At 45.7% G+C, this 15,883-nt stretch overlaps 1 protein-coding gene and 1 long non-coding RNA gene across 3 annotated transcripts; one reads left to right on the top strand and one right to left on the bottom strand.

The window, feature by feature from the left end:
- Nucleotides 1-2,601: 2,601 nt before the first annotated feature.
- IFT22 (intraflagellar transport 22) lies at nucleotides 2,602-7,404 on the bottom strand. Of its 2 annotated transcripts, XM_061402027.1 has the most exons (5): nucleotides 7,279-7,404; nucleotides 5,154-5,230; nucleotides 4,938-5,027; nucleotides 3,894-4,096; nucleotides 2,602-3,078 (listed from the first exon to the last, which is right to left on the bottom strand). In XM_061402027.1, exons 1-5 carry the CDS (start codon nucleotides 7,315-7,317, stop codon nucleotides 2,930-2,932), a joined length of 558 nt encoding a protein of 185 aa, XP_061258011.1. In that variant the 5' UTR covers nucleotides 7,318-7,404; the 3' UTR covers nucleotides 2,602-2,929. The 2 variants fall into 2 exon arrangements, with proteins under 2 accessions (XP_061258011.1, XP_061258012.1); XM_061402028.1 differs by lacking the exon at nucleotides 4,938-5,027.
- A 50-nt stretch (nucleotides 7,405-7,454) lies between these two features.
- LOC133238668 (uncharacterized) lies at nucleotides 7,455-10,404 on the top strand. Its single transcript, XR_009733591.1, has 2 exons — nucleotides 7,455-7,554; nucleotides 8,763-10,404. It is a non-coding gene; the product is annotated as an uncharacterized LOC133238668 (long non-coding RNA).
- The last annotated feature ends 5,479 nt before the right edge of the window (nucleotides 10,405-15,883 follow it).

Here is a 15,883-nt window from a genome sequence, read left to right as displayed (position 1 = left end):
GTTAGTTACCTTTTCCATGGATATTGGAACACTGCTCTCTTATGAACTTTTACATGTTCTCAGTTGCCAGCAAAATTCTACCTGTTGTTATAGCAGTTTAGCCTACACTATGGATATAAGGGTCTTCTGGTGTTCCAGAAAACATATAATGTCCAGGAACATTCCTGAACAATTTCAAGATATGGACATTCAAGTTACAATGTGAGTTGTAGTTTTCTTTACGACTGAGAAAGCTTCAGAATTCGACTCGGTCATTTGATTGGTTTCAAGAAATATGATGCTAGATCTATGGGCCACATACGTGCAAACCATTTTCTGGGTGGTTTAGCTTCAAAAGTGGTTATTTGCCCTGCTGTTGTTGCTGTACTTGTTGCTTTACCAAGTTCAGTCTCAAAGGGTGGCGCTCTTGGCCAGGTCCACTTGTGGAACTCATCTGCCCAGTTACACGGGACAGTGGAAAGAGCTGGGGCATGGGGTCCAGCTCTGAGTCACTTGCTGAGTCACCTTGCCCTAGTCATTTGTCACTCCCCTCAAACCTACTCCTTTTCTTCCATAATGCGTCTTTAGTCGCTCAGTCAAGTCCAACTCTGTGTGACCCCATGGACTGTAGTCCACCAGGCTCCTCTGTCCATAGGATTTTTCCAGATAAGAATACTGGAGTGGGTTGCCATGCCCTTCTCCAGGGGATCTTCCAGACCTAGGGATCCTGGGTCTCCTGCATTGCAGGCGATTCTTTACCATCTGAGCCACCGGGACGCTCCCATAATGCCTCAGTGAACAGCATATGTATTAGGCTGAGTAATGGCCCCGGGGAGCCTGATAGACGTGACTCCCTGTAATGCACATATCCTGTAAATGATACTTTATTTAGAAAAAGCATCTTTGTAGACGTGACTAAATTAAGGATCTTTAGGTGGGGAGATTATCCTGGATTTCGTGGGTGGGCCCTAAATGCAATTAGAAGTGTCCTAATAAGAGTGCCATAGAGGGAGATCTGAGTCAGGTACACAGGGGATTAGGCGATGTGAAAAAGGAGCAGAGAGAGATTTGAAGATGCTGGCCTCAAAGACTGGAGTGACGGCAGCCACCTCTACACTTGTCTGCCTTCTGATCCAGCCCTCATGCTGTGGTCAGAGGGGCTTTTCTACCATGGAGATCCTACATCGATCTGCAGTGATCATCCTTCAGTGGTGCCTCAAAGCCTGACTCCTTGGTCGGGTCTGAGAATCCCTTCACCATCTGACCCCTTGTCTGATCACCCACACATGCACACCCGGCCATCTCCACACACTCCACCTCACTCACACACTCCCTTCTCCACCCATTGAGTGATGCTCCCACACGTCTAGGCTGTTTCATGCATCTGTGGCTCCTCACATCTGTGATACAGAGAAAGGGATCTTTAACAGTATTTATTTATCTTTGGCCATGTCAGGTCTTAGTTGCAGGATCTTTCATTGCTGCATGTGGGGCTGAGTGGCAGCACCTGGGGCTTAGTTCCCTGACCAGGGATCAATCCTGCATCCCCTGCACTGGGAGGTGGATTCTTAACCACTGGACCTTCTTAACCACTGAAGTTCAGATCAATTAGTATTATTGCAGCTGTTGTGTAAAGAAGATTTACTACAGTTTGAGTTAGTGTAATCTCCTGTTTGTGTTCCTTGCAAAAGTTCCAACTGAGAGCGGGCCAGGAAGAAGAAATTCAAGCTAGGCTTAAAATGTGCTCACGGATGATCCAGGCAGTTTAGTAAAAGTTTTGTTGTTTAGTCACTAAGTCGTGTCTGACTCTTTTGTGACCCCATGGACTGTAGCCCGCCAGGCACCTCTGTCCATGGGATTTCCCAGGCAAAAATACTGAAGTGAGTTGCCATTTCCTTCTCCTGGGGATCTTCCCCATCCAGGGATCGAACCCACATCTCCTGCATTGGTAGGCAGAATTTTTTACCACGGAGCCACTAGGGAAGCCCTGATTTACCAGGAACTGTCATTATCTGCCAATACCACTCCCTCAACCAGACTGCCCACACGGCTACATTTTATCCCTCTTCATTTTAAGAGTGAAACGCAGCCAAGCATATTTATTCATCTCTTTTAAGTGTCTCTACTTTTCTTCCACTTTGAGTTGAAACGACATACATTTCACTTTTGATCTACTTATTTTTAGGTTGGCTATATTAAAAAATTCAGGAAGCAAAAATTATGAAAGAACAGTAATTCCCAAGATCACTAAAACACACTCACTGGTACAATAAGCTGTAAACTCGCCATATTTGGTTATTCTGAACATTAACTCTTTTAACCATTTTTATAGATTAGGTGTTATGACAGTATAACATAGTTTTCCCCTGTATTACACAAAGTAATATTTAAGAAGTAAATTCCCCTAAGAAAATAAAAAACTTTTTAGAGACTGTTTATGTATTCTACCATCCAATGTGATATGGTGTCCAGATAGCAAGGACATTGAAGTAAAAATACAATCTTGGAGAGGTTAAATGCTAGTATTTTTCTAAAATGTCCTAGGGAAATTGTGCAGATTAAGGAATGAAAATCATATTTAAACCAATCCACGTGAATTAAACTATGGTCATACCACTGGGCTATGACAGGGACAATTCTGCAACTTTAATGATGTGACATATGGAAGGAGGCAAAAAAAACCCAAAAACCACCCACCTCGGTTTTTCAGCTCTTTGAAGAGATCTGGGGCAAAGGAATCAGAATTCAACAATAGGATTTTCTCAGCTGAACTAAGGATGGAGAACAGATGGTATGGAGTCAACTCCCTGGCTGACTGGTCTTTGGGGCAAACAAGGAAAACACCTTCTACAGCCCAAGGGCGATGAGAACCTTCTTAGGCGGATGGACTTCAGGCTCTGCACTGACATGAAGTTCATCTGGGATGTGGAAGCTTCCAGATGAAGGCCGGTCAGGTAATAATGGACATCTCTTCCCGGTCTCTGCTCTCGGACACTGAGTTGATTATGCTTCTTAAATACTTTATGAATTCCATCCTGATCTCTTCTGGGTCGTCCTCAAGATTCGAGTGCACCAGCTTCAGCTTGTTCAAGGGTGGTGCTTAAAAAGGAAAATAATGTAATTAGGCATGAACTTAAAAAAAAAATGAATTAACTTATTTAGCCACACTTAGTTGCAGCATGGAGGATCTTTGATGTTTCTTGCGGCACGTGGGATCTCTACTTCCCTGACTAGGCATCAAACATGGGCCCTCTGCATTGGGAGCGAGGAGGCTTAGCCACTGGACCACCAGGGAAATCCCTAGGCCATGAGCTCTAAATGAGGGGCTACTTCTAGCTCCAAAGGACCTGACTCTTCTTCCAGGAGCCAATTAATTTAACTTTCCCAAGTCCAAAAATAAAGTGGGGCCTCCGTGACACAACTTCACAGAGAAAGGTTTCACTGCCCTCGGCAATAGGCTTACAGCTTTGCAAGCCACTCTCAGGCCTTCTTGGTTCTTACACCAGAGAGGAAGACATTTCTGAATTTTCTGAGTTGTTTTCCATGATTACTTAGACACCTCTCTAATGGTCTGTCGCATGCAGATTGGAGCTTAAAGGCAAGTTAGGAAAGAGTGTCCCTAATAGTATGGATGAGGGGTTAAAACCAGGGTTTTTTCCCCCTCTTAGTGCCTGTCTGCTTTTACAGTGTCTGCAGCCTGGCCTGGGTGGTACTAACTAGCTTTTACAATGTCTGCAGCCTGGCCTGGGTGGATCTACTAACCCAGCAGTTCTGATTTACGTGGTGAGGAAAACAAATGGTGAGTACGCAGCAGGTGCTCACAAACTGCACAGAGCTGTTGGCTGCTAAGACACAGAGCAACATACAAATGCCCAGAGCATTCCAGACAGAAGCCAGAACTCCTGGCTCCTTACCCAAAGCTGGGTTGTCTTTGTCACTTCCGGAGCCTGGTTTATGGTGTGCAATTAACAGACACTGAGTATTCTGTAAGAACTGCTGCTGGACGAAGCAGGAATACCACGTCTCAATTTCCTTCAGGTGACTTGGGATGTCGGCGTTGAAGACGATCACCACTCCGTGAGAGTCCTTCATCAGGGCTGGCCAGCAAGACTCGAACCTGCATGGCGTGAAGGGTAGGTGGCTCTGGTTTCTGTGTCGTTTTAAATTTTTTATTGGTTTTTTTAGTTAATTTACACTGTTAAGTTTCTGCTGTACAGCGAAGTGAATCAGTAATACATATACATATGTCCACTTTTTTTTTAGATTCTTTTCCCATGGTCATTAGAGAATATTGAGTTCCCTGCACTAATACAGTAGGTCCTTATTAGTTGATCTATTTTATATATGCATGCTAAGTCGCTTTAGTCGTGTCCGACTCTTTGCAACCCTATGGACTGTAACCTGCCAGGTTTCTCTATCCCTGGGACTCTCCAGGCAAGAATAGTGGAGTGCATTGCCGTGCCCTCCTCCAGAGGATCTTCACGACTCAGGGATGGAACCCGAGTCTCTTATGTCGCCTGCATTGGAAGGAGGGTTCTTTACTACTAGTGCCACCTGAGAAGCCCCATTTTAGTGTGTGTGTGTCAATCCCCATCTCTCAGCTTACCCACCCCTCTTTCCCCACCTGGTGACCATAAGTTTGCTTTTTTACATATGCGATTCTATTTTGTAAATAAGTTCATTTGTACTTTTTTTTTAAATAAGATTCCACATATAAACCACAGTTCGAGTTTCTAATCATCGACTTTGAAAATAATGTCTAAACACTAATCATGGATAGATGACCTCTCACTGAATCATAACCCAGTCACTGACATTTCAAGAGCAATGCATGTCACCAGTCATCGATCAAACCCCAGACACATGCTAGGAAGGGAGATAGGCCTGAGTTCAAGGTGCCTGGTGGCCAGCTGATTTTTGAATCATTTGATGGAGCCAGTGCTCTAAAGGAAACGTACTTTGGATCACCGCCACAATCCCAGAGCTCAAATTCACACCCCGTGCCTTTGTTGTTGCTGGTAACATGTGGGTTCTCGAATTCCAGGATCCTAAAGATAAAATAAGAGCAGCACCTCTCCTTAGAAACACTGTGCTTTGGGGATGCCACCGGCACCAACGTCAGGAGGCGGGTGAGGAGCAGGGACTCTGTGGGACACGGGTTTGTCAGGGCTTACCTCACTCCTTGGGTTGGGTTGTATTCAGTGATGTCAGAAGATTCTGTCAGAAAGTTGGCCAAAACGGTTTTTCCACTCTATGAAAACAAAGACAGTAAAAGATCTCGGACAGTAAAAGAAAAGCAGAAAGTCAATCATAAGCAAGGCCTGCAATAGCCAGCTTGGACCCAGGTAGGATGGAGTAGAGGCCATGGCCACCCTGAGATCACCCAGACCAAGGGGCTCTCTCTGGTTGGGTGGGCACGGCCCACTCTGGGTCGTGGGGAGCACAGATTTCAGTGCTGGCTCCGCTGCTGGGTGACTTTACTCACTTCCAAGCAGGGGGAATAGCTGGTTTAAAGGCACCAGGGCAGGAATGGATGTGACACGTTTAAGGAACAGAAAGGCTGGTAAATTTGAAGAGCAGCAAGGGAGAGGGAGATACATAAATGCAGAAATATGTTTTGTTGTTGAAGCGAGATGATGGGTACTAGGACTTGTCATTCTTTTCTCCCCTTGTATATGTTTGGGAATTTCCTTTAAAAAAAGATGTATCTCTGCTTGTTTTGCTTTTCATAATTCTGAGCATATGTTGTGACCTGCCTATTTAATAGTTGACGTCTTGGAGAGTTCCCCGTGTCAGTTTATTTGCCTTATTTTGTTTCACTCTTGCAGTATCTTCCAAAGTAAGAATGTACCTTAGTTTATTTAGACATTCTGTAATGTCTAATTAGAGATTAGACATTAATTCTCTAATTCTCTGATGGGCACCTGGGGTGTTCCCACCTGTTCAATATTGTATAGACTCATGGGGAGTGTGGATGGATCTTTAGCTTCAGAGTTTGAGAAATGTAACTACTACACTATAAGCTATGCACATTTTAAACCTTAATAATTTGATCTCAGAAAAAAAGGTGTTATCAATTTAGAGTCCCATCTACAGAATCCTAGAATACTCCTTTCCCTCAAAGCACCCTAAGACTGCATGTTGCGAGCGTGCGTGCTCGGTCGCTTCAGTTAGGTCCGACTCCCTGTAACCCCACGGACTGGAACCCACCAGGCTCCTCTGTCCATGGTGATTCTCCCGGCAACAATCCTGGAGTGGGCGGTCAAGCCCTCCTCCAGGGGATCTTCCTGACCCAGGGATCGCACCTGCATTAGCAGGCAAGTTCTTTACCACTAGCACTACCTGGGGAGCCTGATGGGCAAACAAGGGGCATCTTTTTGTTTTGTGTTCCTGTGACTCTTTTCATACTTTTCATACTTCTCAGTCAGTTGTATTTCTTATATACAGACTTTGCTAGATTATCTATTGAGTTGCTTCTTACTTTCTTTACTGATTCTTAAACTTTCCTGTATGTTCTGCTTATGAATCCTTTTTTTGTCAAGCATTTTACTAATATGTTCCCCTGGCTTTACCTTTGCTGTCATTTCTTCTACAGTTTCTTCATGTTTGTGTTGTGTTTAAGACGACCTTCCCTGACTCCAGGTTAAAAACAGGTCTTTCCATATATTCATCTACTACCATGGTTCCCAGCGAGTGGTCCCTTGACAACCAGCATCCACAAAATGCAAATTCTCAGGTCCCTCCCAGACCTACTGAATCAAAACCCTGGGATAGGTCCAGCAAGTTGTACTTGTAACAGGCCTACCAGGCAATTCTGATGGGTGCTGGAGAGTTATTTATTTACAACTTCCACAGTTGTTTTACACATTTAGCTTTAGTCCATCTTAATTTTATTGTGTACGATGTGACCTACACAAATAGATTTAATCCCCCGCCATCACCACCCACGTTAAAGGCTAACTGTTCCAAGGCCAGGTAATAGTTTAGCCCTGCCTCCTGGTTTTCTTGCTCTGCTGATGTATTTCATTAGGGAAAGCCACAGGCGCAGAAAAAGTCGTGAGATCTAGGCTTTGATCACAAACGCCACTCACTACCATGGGCCTTTGAGCCTAAGTCCAACAGGGTCAAGGTCTGGGAACGCCGAGTTCCTGGTGACGCCGGCGTCACACAACAAGGTGGGCGCGGTGGGAATGGGCTCCTAGCTCCTGTGGGGCTCCGGGTGCTAGGCACAACGCCGGGGGCGATCCTGCGCCCCCCTCCCCCAGGCCCTGCTTGCCGCCCCGCCGGCCCCGGCCTCACCTCGCAGGGCCCCACAAAGAGGATCTTGGCCTTCAGCATCTCTGTCCGGGGCCCACTCAGGCGCAGCTCCAGCTCGCGTCGTAGTCTGGGCGGAGCGGAAGTCACTGCACGAGTTGGCTACCTTCGTTCCCATAGAGACGGGAGCGGCCGCGGGGGCCGACGGGAGTGGGCGGGTTCTTGCCGGGGTCCGGGCTCCCAGAGGGCTCTGGGGTGGTACCCTGCCAGCCTGATGCGAGGCGTGGGCTTTGGGTTGGAAGTGGGCAGCAAGGCAAGAAGGTAGGAGAGAAGCAGAAAATCCGGATGCAGGTTCGCTTCGGAGTGGGGAAGCCTGTAGAGCTTGCGAGCCTGACCTCTCCTTGTGGGGAGGAGGTCGACTGCAGGTCCCGATCTCCTTTATTCCTCCCTGTAACCTCCAGAGCTCAAACGGGTCAAGTAGCTGGTGAGGTGGGATTCGAACGAGGTATCTGACGCCTGCATCGCTCTGGCATGATACTGTCCATATTGAGAACGGATGTATCATATCCCTAGCCCAGTCTAGGAAAGGTCAAGGAAAAAAAAACGAATCTCTAGGGGTCCACCACTCACTGTCATTTCGATGATCTGGAAGAAACCAAAAGGCCCTGGCCTGACTTACTGATAGCGCAGGGGTCTGAAGGCATTGCTGCTACATTCAGTTTATTTTTGGTGAGGTTTATTTTAGGTCAGTGTATTTTTGTCTGTGCTGGGTCTTTGTTTGCGGTCTTTCCTCTCATTGCAGTGAGCAGGGGCTATTTACTCTTTCTTGCAGTGGGATGGCGTCTCATTGGGGCGGCTTCTCTTATCATGAAACAGGCTCTAGGGTCTCTGCTTCAGTAGTTTCAGCTCCAAGACTCGAGCATAGATAGGCTCAATAGTTGTGGAGCTCAGGGCTTAGTTGCTCTGCTGCATGTGGGATCTTCACAGTTCAGGGATTGAACCCACATCTCCTGCATTGGCAGGTGAAATCTTTACCACTTAGCTACTAGGGAAGCCCCTTAGGGCAGTTTTAAATTACAGAGCCCTCCAGAATTTTGAGTGAGGCCATGAGATCTATATGTGTGTCTATATGGGGAGAGCGCCAATACAAAATATGCTGCTGCTGCTGCTAAGTCGCTTCAGTCGTGTCCGACTCTGACCCTATAGGCGGCAGCCCACCAGGCTCCCCAGTCCCTGGGATTCTCCAGGCAAGAACACTGGAGTGGGTTGCCATTTCCTTCTCCAATGCATGAAAGTGAAGAGTGAAAGTGAAATCGCTCAGTCGTGTCCGACTCCTAGCGACCCCATGGACTGCAGCCCTCCAGGCCCCTCCGTCCATGGGATTTTCCAGGCAAGAGTACTGGAGTGGGGTGCCATTGCCTTCTCCAACAAAATATGCTAGTCTGCCGAAAGTGCTGTTAATAGTATGACAACAGCAACAATAAAACCAAAATAAGTCCAATACAAAACTGCTTTCTTTTGTAATACAGGGTGAACTGTAAAGAAGAATCTACCTTAACTTTAAGATGTGGTACAGGTCTTCCGTGGCGGTCCGGTGGCTAAGACTCCGTGCTCTCAAGGCAGGGGTCTGGGTTCCATCCCTGGTCCAACTGTTGGATCCCACATGCTGCAACTAAAGATCAGCTAAAGATTCCACATGCCGCCAGGAAGATCGAAGATCCCAAGTGCTACAACTGGAAAGAAAAGAAAAAAAAAAAAAACTCAAAAAGGTGTCATTCAATAAATACCTTTTGAATGCCTGCTGTCTTCTTCTAGATACTGGGGGTTTGCCTGTACCTCTTGAAGCTTTGATTCTAGTGGAGTAGATGGATTTTAAGTAAAACAAAACTGTCTACTCTCAGGTAGAGACAATTGTAGATATTGACAAGTGCTATGAATAAAAATAAATCACTAAAGAGTTAAACTTTCCAAGTGTGGCTCAGTGATAAAGAATCTGCCTGCCAAGCAGGAGATGCAGGAGACATGGGTTCAATCCCTGGGTCGGGAAGATCCCCTGGAGAAGGAAATGGCAACCCACTCCAGTATTCTTACTTGGGAAATCCCATGGACAGAGAAGCCTGGCAGTCTACAGTCCATGGGATTGCAAACAGTCAGACAAGATGTAGCAACTCAACAGCAACAACAAAGGAGTTAAAGGGTGTGAAGGAGCCAGTTTTGGATGGAGTAGTCAAGGCAAGACCTTGGTGCAGAGGCGACATTAGAGCAGAAAACTGGGTAAAGAAATGTCTCAGATGAAGCATGTGAAAGATCTAGAACACTCCAGCAGAAGAACAAGGGCAAAGCCACTGAGGTGGAAATACACTTGGCATGTTCCAAAAATAGCCGGGAACCTGGCCGGGACTCTGGTGCAGGAAGAAATAAGGGGAGAGTGGTAGGAGATGCTTTTGGAGAGACCGTGTCAGACTTTGGGAATTCATTCTAAGGGTGATTGGAAGCCTGCGCCAGGGTTGTGTTTGGCCCCATGTCACAGAAACTTCACCACAGTGACTTAACCAAATAAGGGATTTATTATTTTCTCACGTAACCAGGAGTCCAAGGAGGGGCATACAGGGGCTGAGGCAGCTGCCTTCTTGTTACTTTCCTGACATCTTTGTTGTGGCTGCTCTCCTGTTGTGTATTTGCTTTCTAGGCAGGAACAAAGAAGAGCAAAGGTTGAAAGATACAGAGTGGGACTTCCCTGTTTAGCGCAGTGGATGGGAATCTGCCTGCAGTGCGGAGAACACAGGATCACTCTCTGATCCAGGAGGATCCCACATGCCTTGGAGCAGCTAGGCCCTTGAGCCCCAACTATTGAGCCCACGCTCTGGAGCCTGAGAGCCCCAACTACTGAGCCTATGCTCTAGAGCCTGTGTTCTGCAACTCCTGAGCCCCTATGCTGCAACTACTGAAGCCCATGTGCCCTGGAGTCAGCAAGTTGCAACTCCTGAGCCCCCATGCTGCAACTACTGGAACCCATGCACCTAGAGCCTGTGCTCCACAAGAGAAGCCACCGCAACGAGAAGCCCAAGCACCGCAACTGGAGAGTAGACCCTGCTCTCTGCAACTAGAGAAAGCCCACGTGCAGCATCGAAGACCCAGTGCAGCTAAAAATAAATAAACAAACAGTAAATAGATACAGCAGTGTGTACATATCAAATAAAGTTAAAGCCAAATGAACTTTAAAAAAAAAAAAGATACAGAGGACAACAGACTCCACTTTTCTAAGGAAAATACTGGGTTCCTTAGAATTCCTATCCAGTAATTTCTCATGTCTCATTGGTCAGAAATGTGTCACGTGGCCTCCCTCACTGCAAAGGAAACTGGGAAATAGAGGTTGTAGCTTTGCATATTTCTCTTCCCAAGAAGTGGGGCACAGAATGGGAGTGAGGGTGGGCATGGGATGTGGGGTTAGTATTGGCTAGGAAACTGGCCAGCCAAAAAAGTCATCATGGAGGAGTCTGAGCAGTGGATTGACATGATCTGATTTATGTTTTAAAAAGTGATCACTGGCTGCTGTGTGGAGCAAAGGGTTCAAGTGTGACTGCACAGATGACAATTAGAAGGATATCCAGGTAGCTTAAGAGCGAGTTGATGGTGGTTTGGCTAGGGTAGCAGTGGTGGTTGAATCTGCGACATTTGGAAGGTAGAACTAACAGGAGCTGCTGACAGATTAGATGTCAGGGAAAGAGGAGTTCAGAATGAGTCCCAGGACATTGACTCATGTGGTTACGTGAATAACATGCCATTTCCAGACTTGAGAAGGCTGGGGGAGGATTTTGGTGGGAGATTAAAAGTTCTGTTTTGGTTGTGTTAGTTTTGAGATCCCTGTTAGTTGTTGAGGGAAAAATGGGAGATAAGATTCTGTACCTGATGGGTGAGGTGAGGACTGGAGCTTAAATCTGATGAGAGATCAGTCAGCATGTGGAATGCCATTGAAGCCACGGGATGGATGAGAACAAGCAGAGGGTAAGTGTCGGCAGAGAAGATAAGTGTAGACGGAGAGTGCCCTGGGACACTCTGCTATTTAGAGGAGAATCTAGCAAAGAAAGCTGAAAAGAATGTCCAGAGAGGCAGGAAGAAAACTAGGAGGGCATGACATCGTGCAAGCCACGTCAGGACCGTGCTGTAAGACAGGGAGTGATCCATTTTGTCAGATGCTGCCGAGAGATCCAGGGAAGTCAAGGAAAGTGAAGAATTGACCGTTAGATGTAGTGACAGTCATGGATCACTTTTTAAAGCTGCTGCTGCGTCACTTCAGTCGTGTCCGACTCTGTGCGACCCCATAGATGGCAGCCCACCAGGCTCCCCCGTCCCTGGGATTCTCCAGGCAAGAACACAGGAGTGGGTTGCCATTTCCTTCTCCAATGCATGAAAGTGAAAAGTGAAAGTGAAGTCGCTCAGTCGTGTCTGACTCTAGCGACCCCATGGTCTGCAGCCTACCAGGCTCCTCCGTCCATGGGATTTTCTAGGCAAAAGTGCTGGAGTGGGGTGCCGTTGCCTTCTCCGTTTTTAAAGCTAGTTTTCACTTAATATCTTTGAACATGTGAACACACACACATACTTTTATCAAAATGGCTAAATGTGATCATGTGTTTCCTTTCATTTGGGGTAATTTCTTTCTTTTTTTTTTTTTTTTCTTTGTTTGGCTCCCTTGAGCTTCCCTGGTGGCTCTGATGGTAAAGAATCTGCCTGCAATGCAGGCAGATCTGGATGGAAGGACTGGGTGCGAATTAATTTGACCGAAATAACAAAATCCTATTCTAGTGACAACAAGACAGTATGAAAGTTGACAGTCTAGAGTTATAGTATGGTGGCTGAAAAATGGCCTCACGGACCGGGATCTTTACACCTTTATGTCTCCGCTTTCCTAAGGTTTAGTCTTTGTCCTCATAGCCTGAACCTGGGTTTGATCCCTGGGTCAGGAAGATCCCCTAGAGAAGGAAATGGCAACCCACTCCAGTATTCTTGCCTGGGAAATCACATGGACAGAGGAGCCTGGTGGGCTGTAGTCCATGGAGTCAAAAAGAGTTGGACACAACTGAGCGACGAATACTTTGGCTCCCTTACCTCACCTTTGACCTCGCCTTTTCCCTCCTTACCTCTTGAAGTTTTCATTCTAGTGAAGAGATAGACAAAGAGTAAACTCCCAATGGAGAGGCTGTGATTGCACCCTGGGGTGTATCCTTCACTGTTTTTCTCCATACATCTCATACATCCCCATTCTATAAGACTCTAAGTACATAGAGATCCATAATAGGTTGCTAAAAGGTGACTCCAATTTTGGCTGAGGCTTTAAAGTCTGACAGCAGGTGTTGAGTGTCTCCTGGAGTCTAGTCCATTCTGTAGAACTTAACGTGTCACCTGGAAGTTATCAAAGTGTCATGAGGCTGCAGAGGGAGAGAGGGAGAATTTCTCTGGAGAGCGTGCTGTTTGCTCATCTTGGTCAAGTGAGAAATGGGGCTTCATAGAACTTGTTCTCTGGCATTTGGACAGCCCTTGTTTTCTTTCCTTTTAGGATTTATGTATTTATTTATTTTTGGCAACACTGGGTCTTTGTTGCTGTGTACGCACTTTCTCCAGTTGCGATGAGCAACTCTATTTTCTAGATGCCATGCAAGGGCTTCTCGTTGCTCTAGGCTCTTGGTGTCAGTAGTTGTGGCACATGGGCTTAGTTGCCCCAAGGCATGTGGAATCTTCCTGGACCAGGGATTGAACCCATTCCCTGTGCTGGCAGGCAGACTCTCAACCACTGGACCACCAGACAAGTCCAGCTCTCGTTTTCAAAATGCACCTTTGGAGATGACGTGCTTAGTTTGGGGTTCTGGAGGAGGAGGAGGGATATATTCTCAGTTGATGAAAAAATGAAGATGAAGTGGAAATAATCTGGATGGAAGGATTGGGTAGGAATTAATTTGACTAAAATAACAATCCTATTCTAGTGGCAACAAGACAGTATGAAAGTTGACAGTCTAGAGATAGTATGGTGGCTGAAAAATGGCCTTGCGGACCGGGATCTTTACACCTTTATGTCTCCGCTTTCCTAAGGTTTAGTCTTTGTCCTCATAGCCTGACTATGACCTCATAGTCACAAGGTGGCTGCTGTGCCTCCAGGCATTATGCTCGCAATTAAAGAAAGAAGAAGAGGGAAGAACAAATGGCAATTAGGAAGGTATTCAGGTAGCAAGATGATGGTGGTTTTCTAGCTGAGTCTGCACTTTTTAAAAAAGTTAATATTATTTGATTATAATTTAACTATAATAGATTGTAAGTCTTTGAGTCTTGGAAAATGCATAGGCTCATATACATTCAGCATCCTACCACCTTACTCAAGATACTGAGCATTTCCATTACCCCGAAAGTCCCCTCGTGGTTCTCTGAAGTTAACTTTTTCCTACCCCTGGTCCCCGGAAAACTGTTTCCTAGCGCTTATTTTGCTAATACTACTTCATAACCATCAAATATTACACACATTCTTTTGTGTGTATTAAAAAAAATTAAAAGTCCAGGGAACCTCAAAAAAGTTGTTTCTTTTCACACCTGAAAAATTGAGGGCAATATCACACCGCCCTCCTGGCTTTTGGGGACATGACTTAGATCTCTGGGTGGGGCTTTGGGAGCACCAATGCCCGGCACTTGGGTAGGTGCTGGGTTTCAGGGACACATCTGTACCGTACCTCCCCACCCAGGGAGCTGCAGTCTAGGTACAGAGACCATCCTGTCTAGTGCTTTTTATCTTGTTCTTTACCAAATATAATCATGTCATTTTAGTTCACGACTGGAGCCAGTATTAAAAGGCAAGTGGTGAATCCATACTCTAAACTGATGTCAGGGAGGAGGCAGGAACCACGAGGCTTTACAGCAGTTCTCCTTTCTGTGTGAACTCTGTGCCTCCTCTGTGTGCATAAATGGCCTTGCCTCTCAGTCTGCACCAGCTGTGTCGGGTCCTGAGCCAGGGCTTCCTCAGCCTCCGTGTTTCCTGAGCCTCTCTGGGAGGTGCTCCATCCCTTTACAGTCCGTGACTTCTCTGAAGAGTCTTCTTCACATTTGGGTCCACTGGACCCAGTTCAAAGCCTGGTACCCAGTAGGTACTCAATAAATTTCACCTCTGTCTCCGTCTCTCCTGGCACACGCACGCAGACACACATACAAACACACGTTCATTTACTCTATAAATATGTAAGTTAATGAAAGTTCCCTTATACTTGCCTTGGGGGCTTTAGTTTCTGCTTCCAGGTGAGAGAAATAAAAAATGTGAACTGCTTTACATTTCTTGGGTATAAGTACTATATAAATTTGGGATTATTATTATTATGGTAGATTATTGCAATACTTTGCTTTACGACTTTCATTTTAATTAGGGGAGGTTGACTTCAGACGGCTTAATATCTGGTCTTTGGTCCTGAAGGGAGCAATATGACATTGGCAGGGGCCAGGCCTGGATGACCTAAGAGTAATTTCTCTCCTGATTCTATGACTTGATGCAATAAAACCTCTCAGTTGAAAAAACTTAAAGAAATACACTTGACATACTTCAAATCCTTTCTATAAATTGTTGAAAAGATTTAATATAACCGCCAGGCATAAAATCTTTAATTTGACTTGACCTTCCGTGGTCCCAATTCTTACACATGCAGTTTTTATTACTAAAGAGTAAATGATGGATTTCCTGTTATTCGAGGGAATAAAAATGCCCTTCAATCACCTCCTCCTACAACACAGAGATCTGAACATGTTCGGTTCAACTCTAAAAGATAGGAATGATCACAAAATGGATTGTAATCTGGAAGTATTTTGTCTTCTATGAATGCAGGCATCCCTTATTTTTATTATTGTCTTTTAAAAAGCTCTGGCCAAGGATAAGGTTCAGCAAGTTTGGTTTAGGGCAAGATCAATAAAATAAAATTATTTTTCATCAATCCCCATTAGAAAGCCTGAGCTATGCTTTCAATATAAAAAAGTATTTCCCAGCGGGTTGAAGATAAAACTTTTGGCAAAAACAATGAAACAGGGATGTGGCTTAACTAGGACCTTTTGTCTTCATTTGGCATTGTCCTGCATGCACGCTTTGGGGAGGCAGTTGTGTGGTGGAAAGAGCGCTGATTTTGAAGTAGAGCGGAATTTGAAATTAGCTGACCGATCTTAAGAAGATTACTTATCTCTTGGGCTTAGTGGGAAACATTCAAGATGGCCCCATGACTTTCACTTCTTGGTTTTCATACTCTTGTGTAGTTCCTCTGGCACTGAAGAGGGCTGACCTATGTAACCAACAGGATAGTGAGGGATATGTGACTTTCTGAAACTGGGTCATAAAAAGAGACATCGTAACTTCTGCCCTCCACTCTTGTTGATCAGTCATTCTGGGGCAGGTCAGCTGCCGTGTCTTAAGGACACAAGCCACCCTATGCAGAACCTCATGGGGTAAGAAACTGAAGCCTCCTGTCTACTGGCTGGCATCAACCTGCCAGCCACTGTGAGTGACCCACCATCCTGAGTGGATCCCCCAGCTCCGATCAAGCCTTCAGATGACTTGCAACCTGGCCAACATCTTGCCTACAACCTCCTGAGAGATTCTGAACCAGAACCACCCAGCTAAGCTACTGTCAAATTCCCA

Source organism: Bos javanicus, chromosome 25, assembly GCF_032452875.1.
Source record: "Bos javanicus breed banteng chromosome 25, ARS-OSU_banteng_1.0, whole genome shotgun sequence".
NCBI lineage: Eukaryota > Metazoa > Chordata > Mammalia > Artiodactyla > Bovidae > Bos > Bos javanicus.
Note: the sequence above shows the minus strand (reverse complement) of the source record. Positions and strands in the feature narration are given on the sequence as shown.

Coding starts and splice junctions, on each gene's coding strand:
- IFT22 (XM_061402027.1), bottom strand. CDS start 7,317: ATGCTGAAGGCCAAGATCCTCTTTGTGGGGCCCTGCGAG. Junction 5,231..7,278: donor TCTTTGTGGGGCCCTGCGAG/GTGAGGCCGGGG, acceptor TTGTTTTCATAG/AGTGGAAAAACCGTTTTGGC. Junction 3,079..3,893: donor CAAAGACAACCCAGCTTTGG/GTAAGGAGCCAG, acceptor TTCCTTTTTAAG/CACCACCCTTGAACAAGCTG.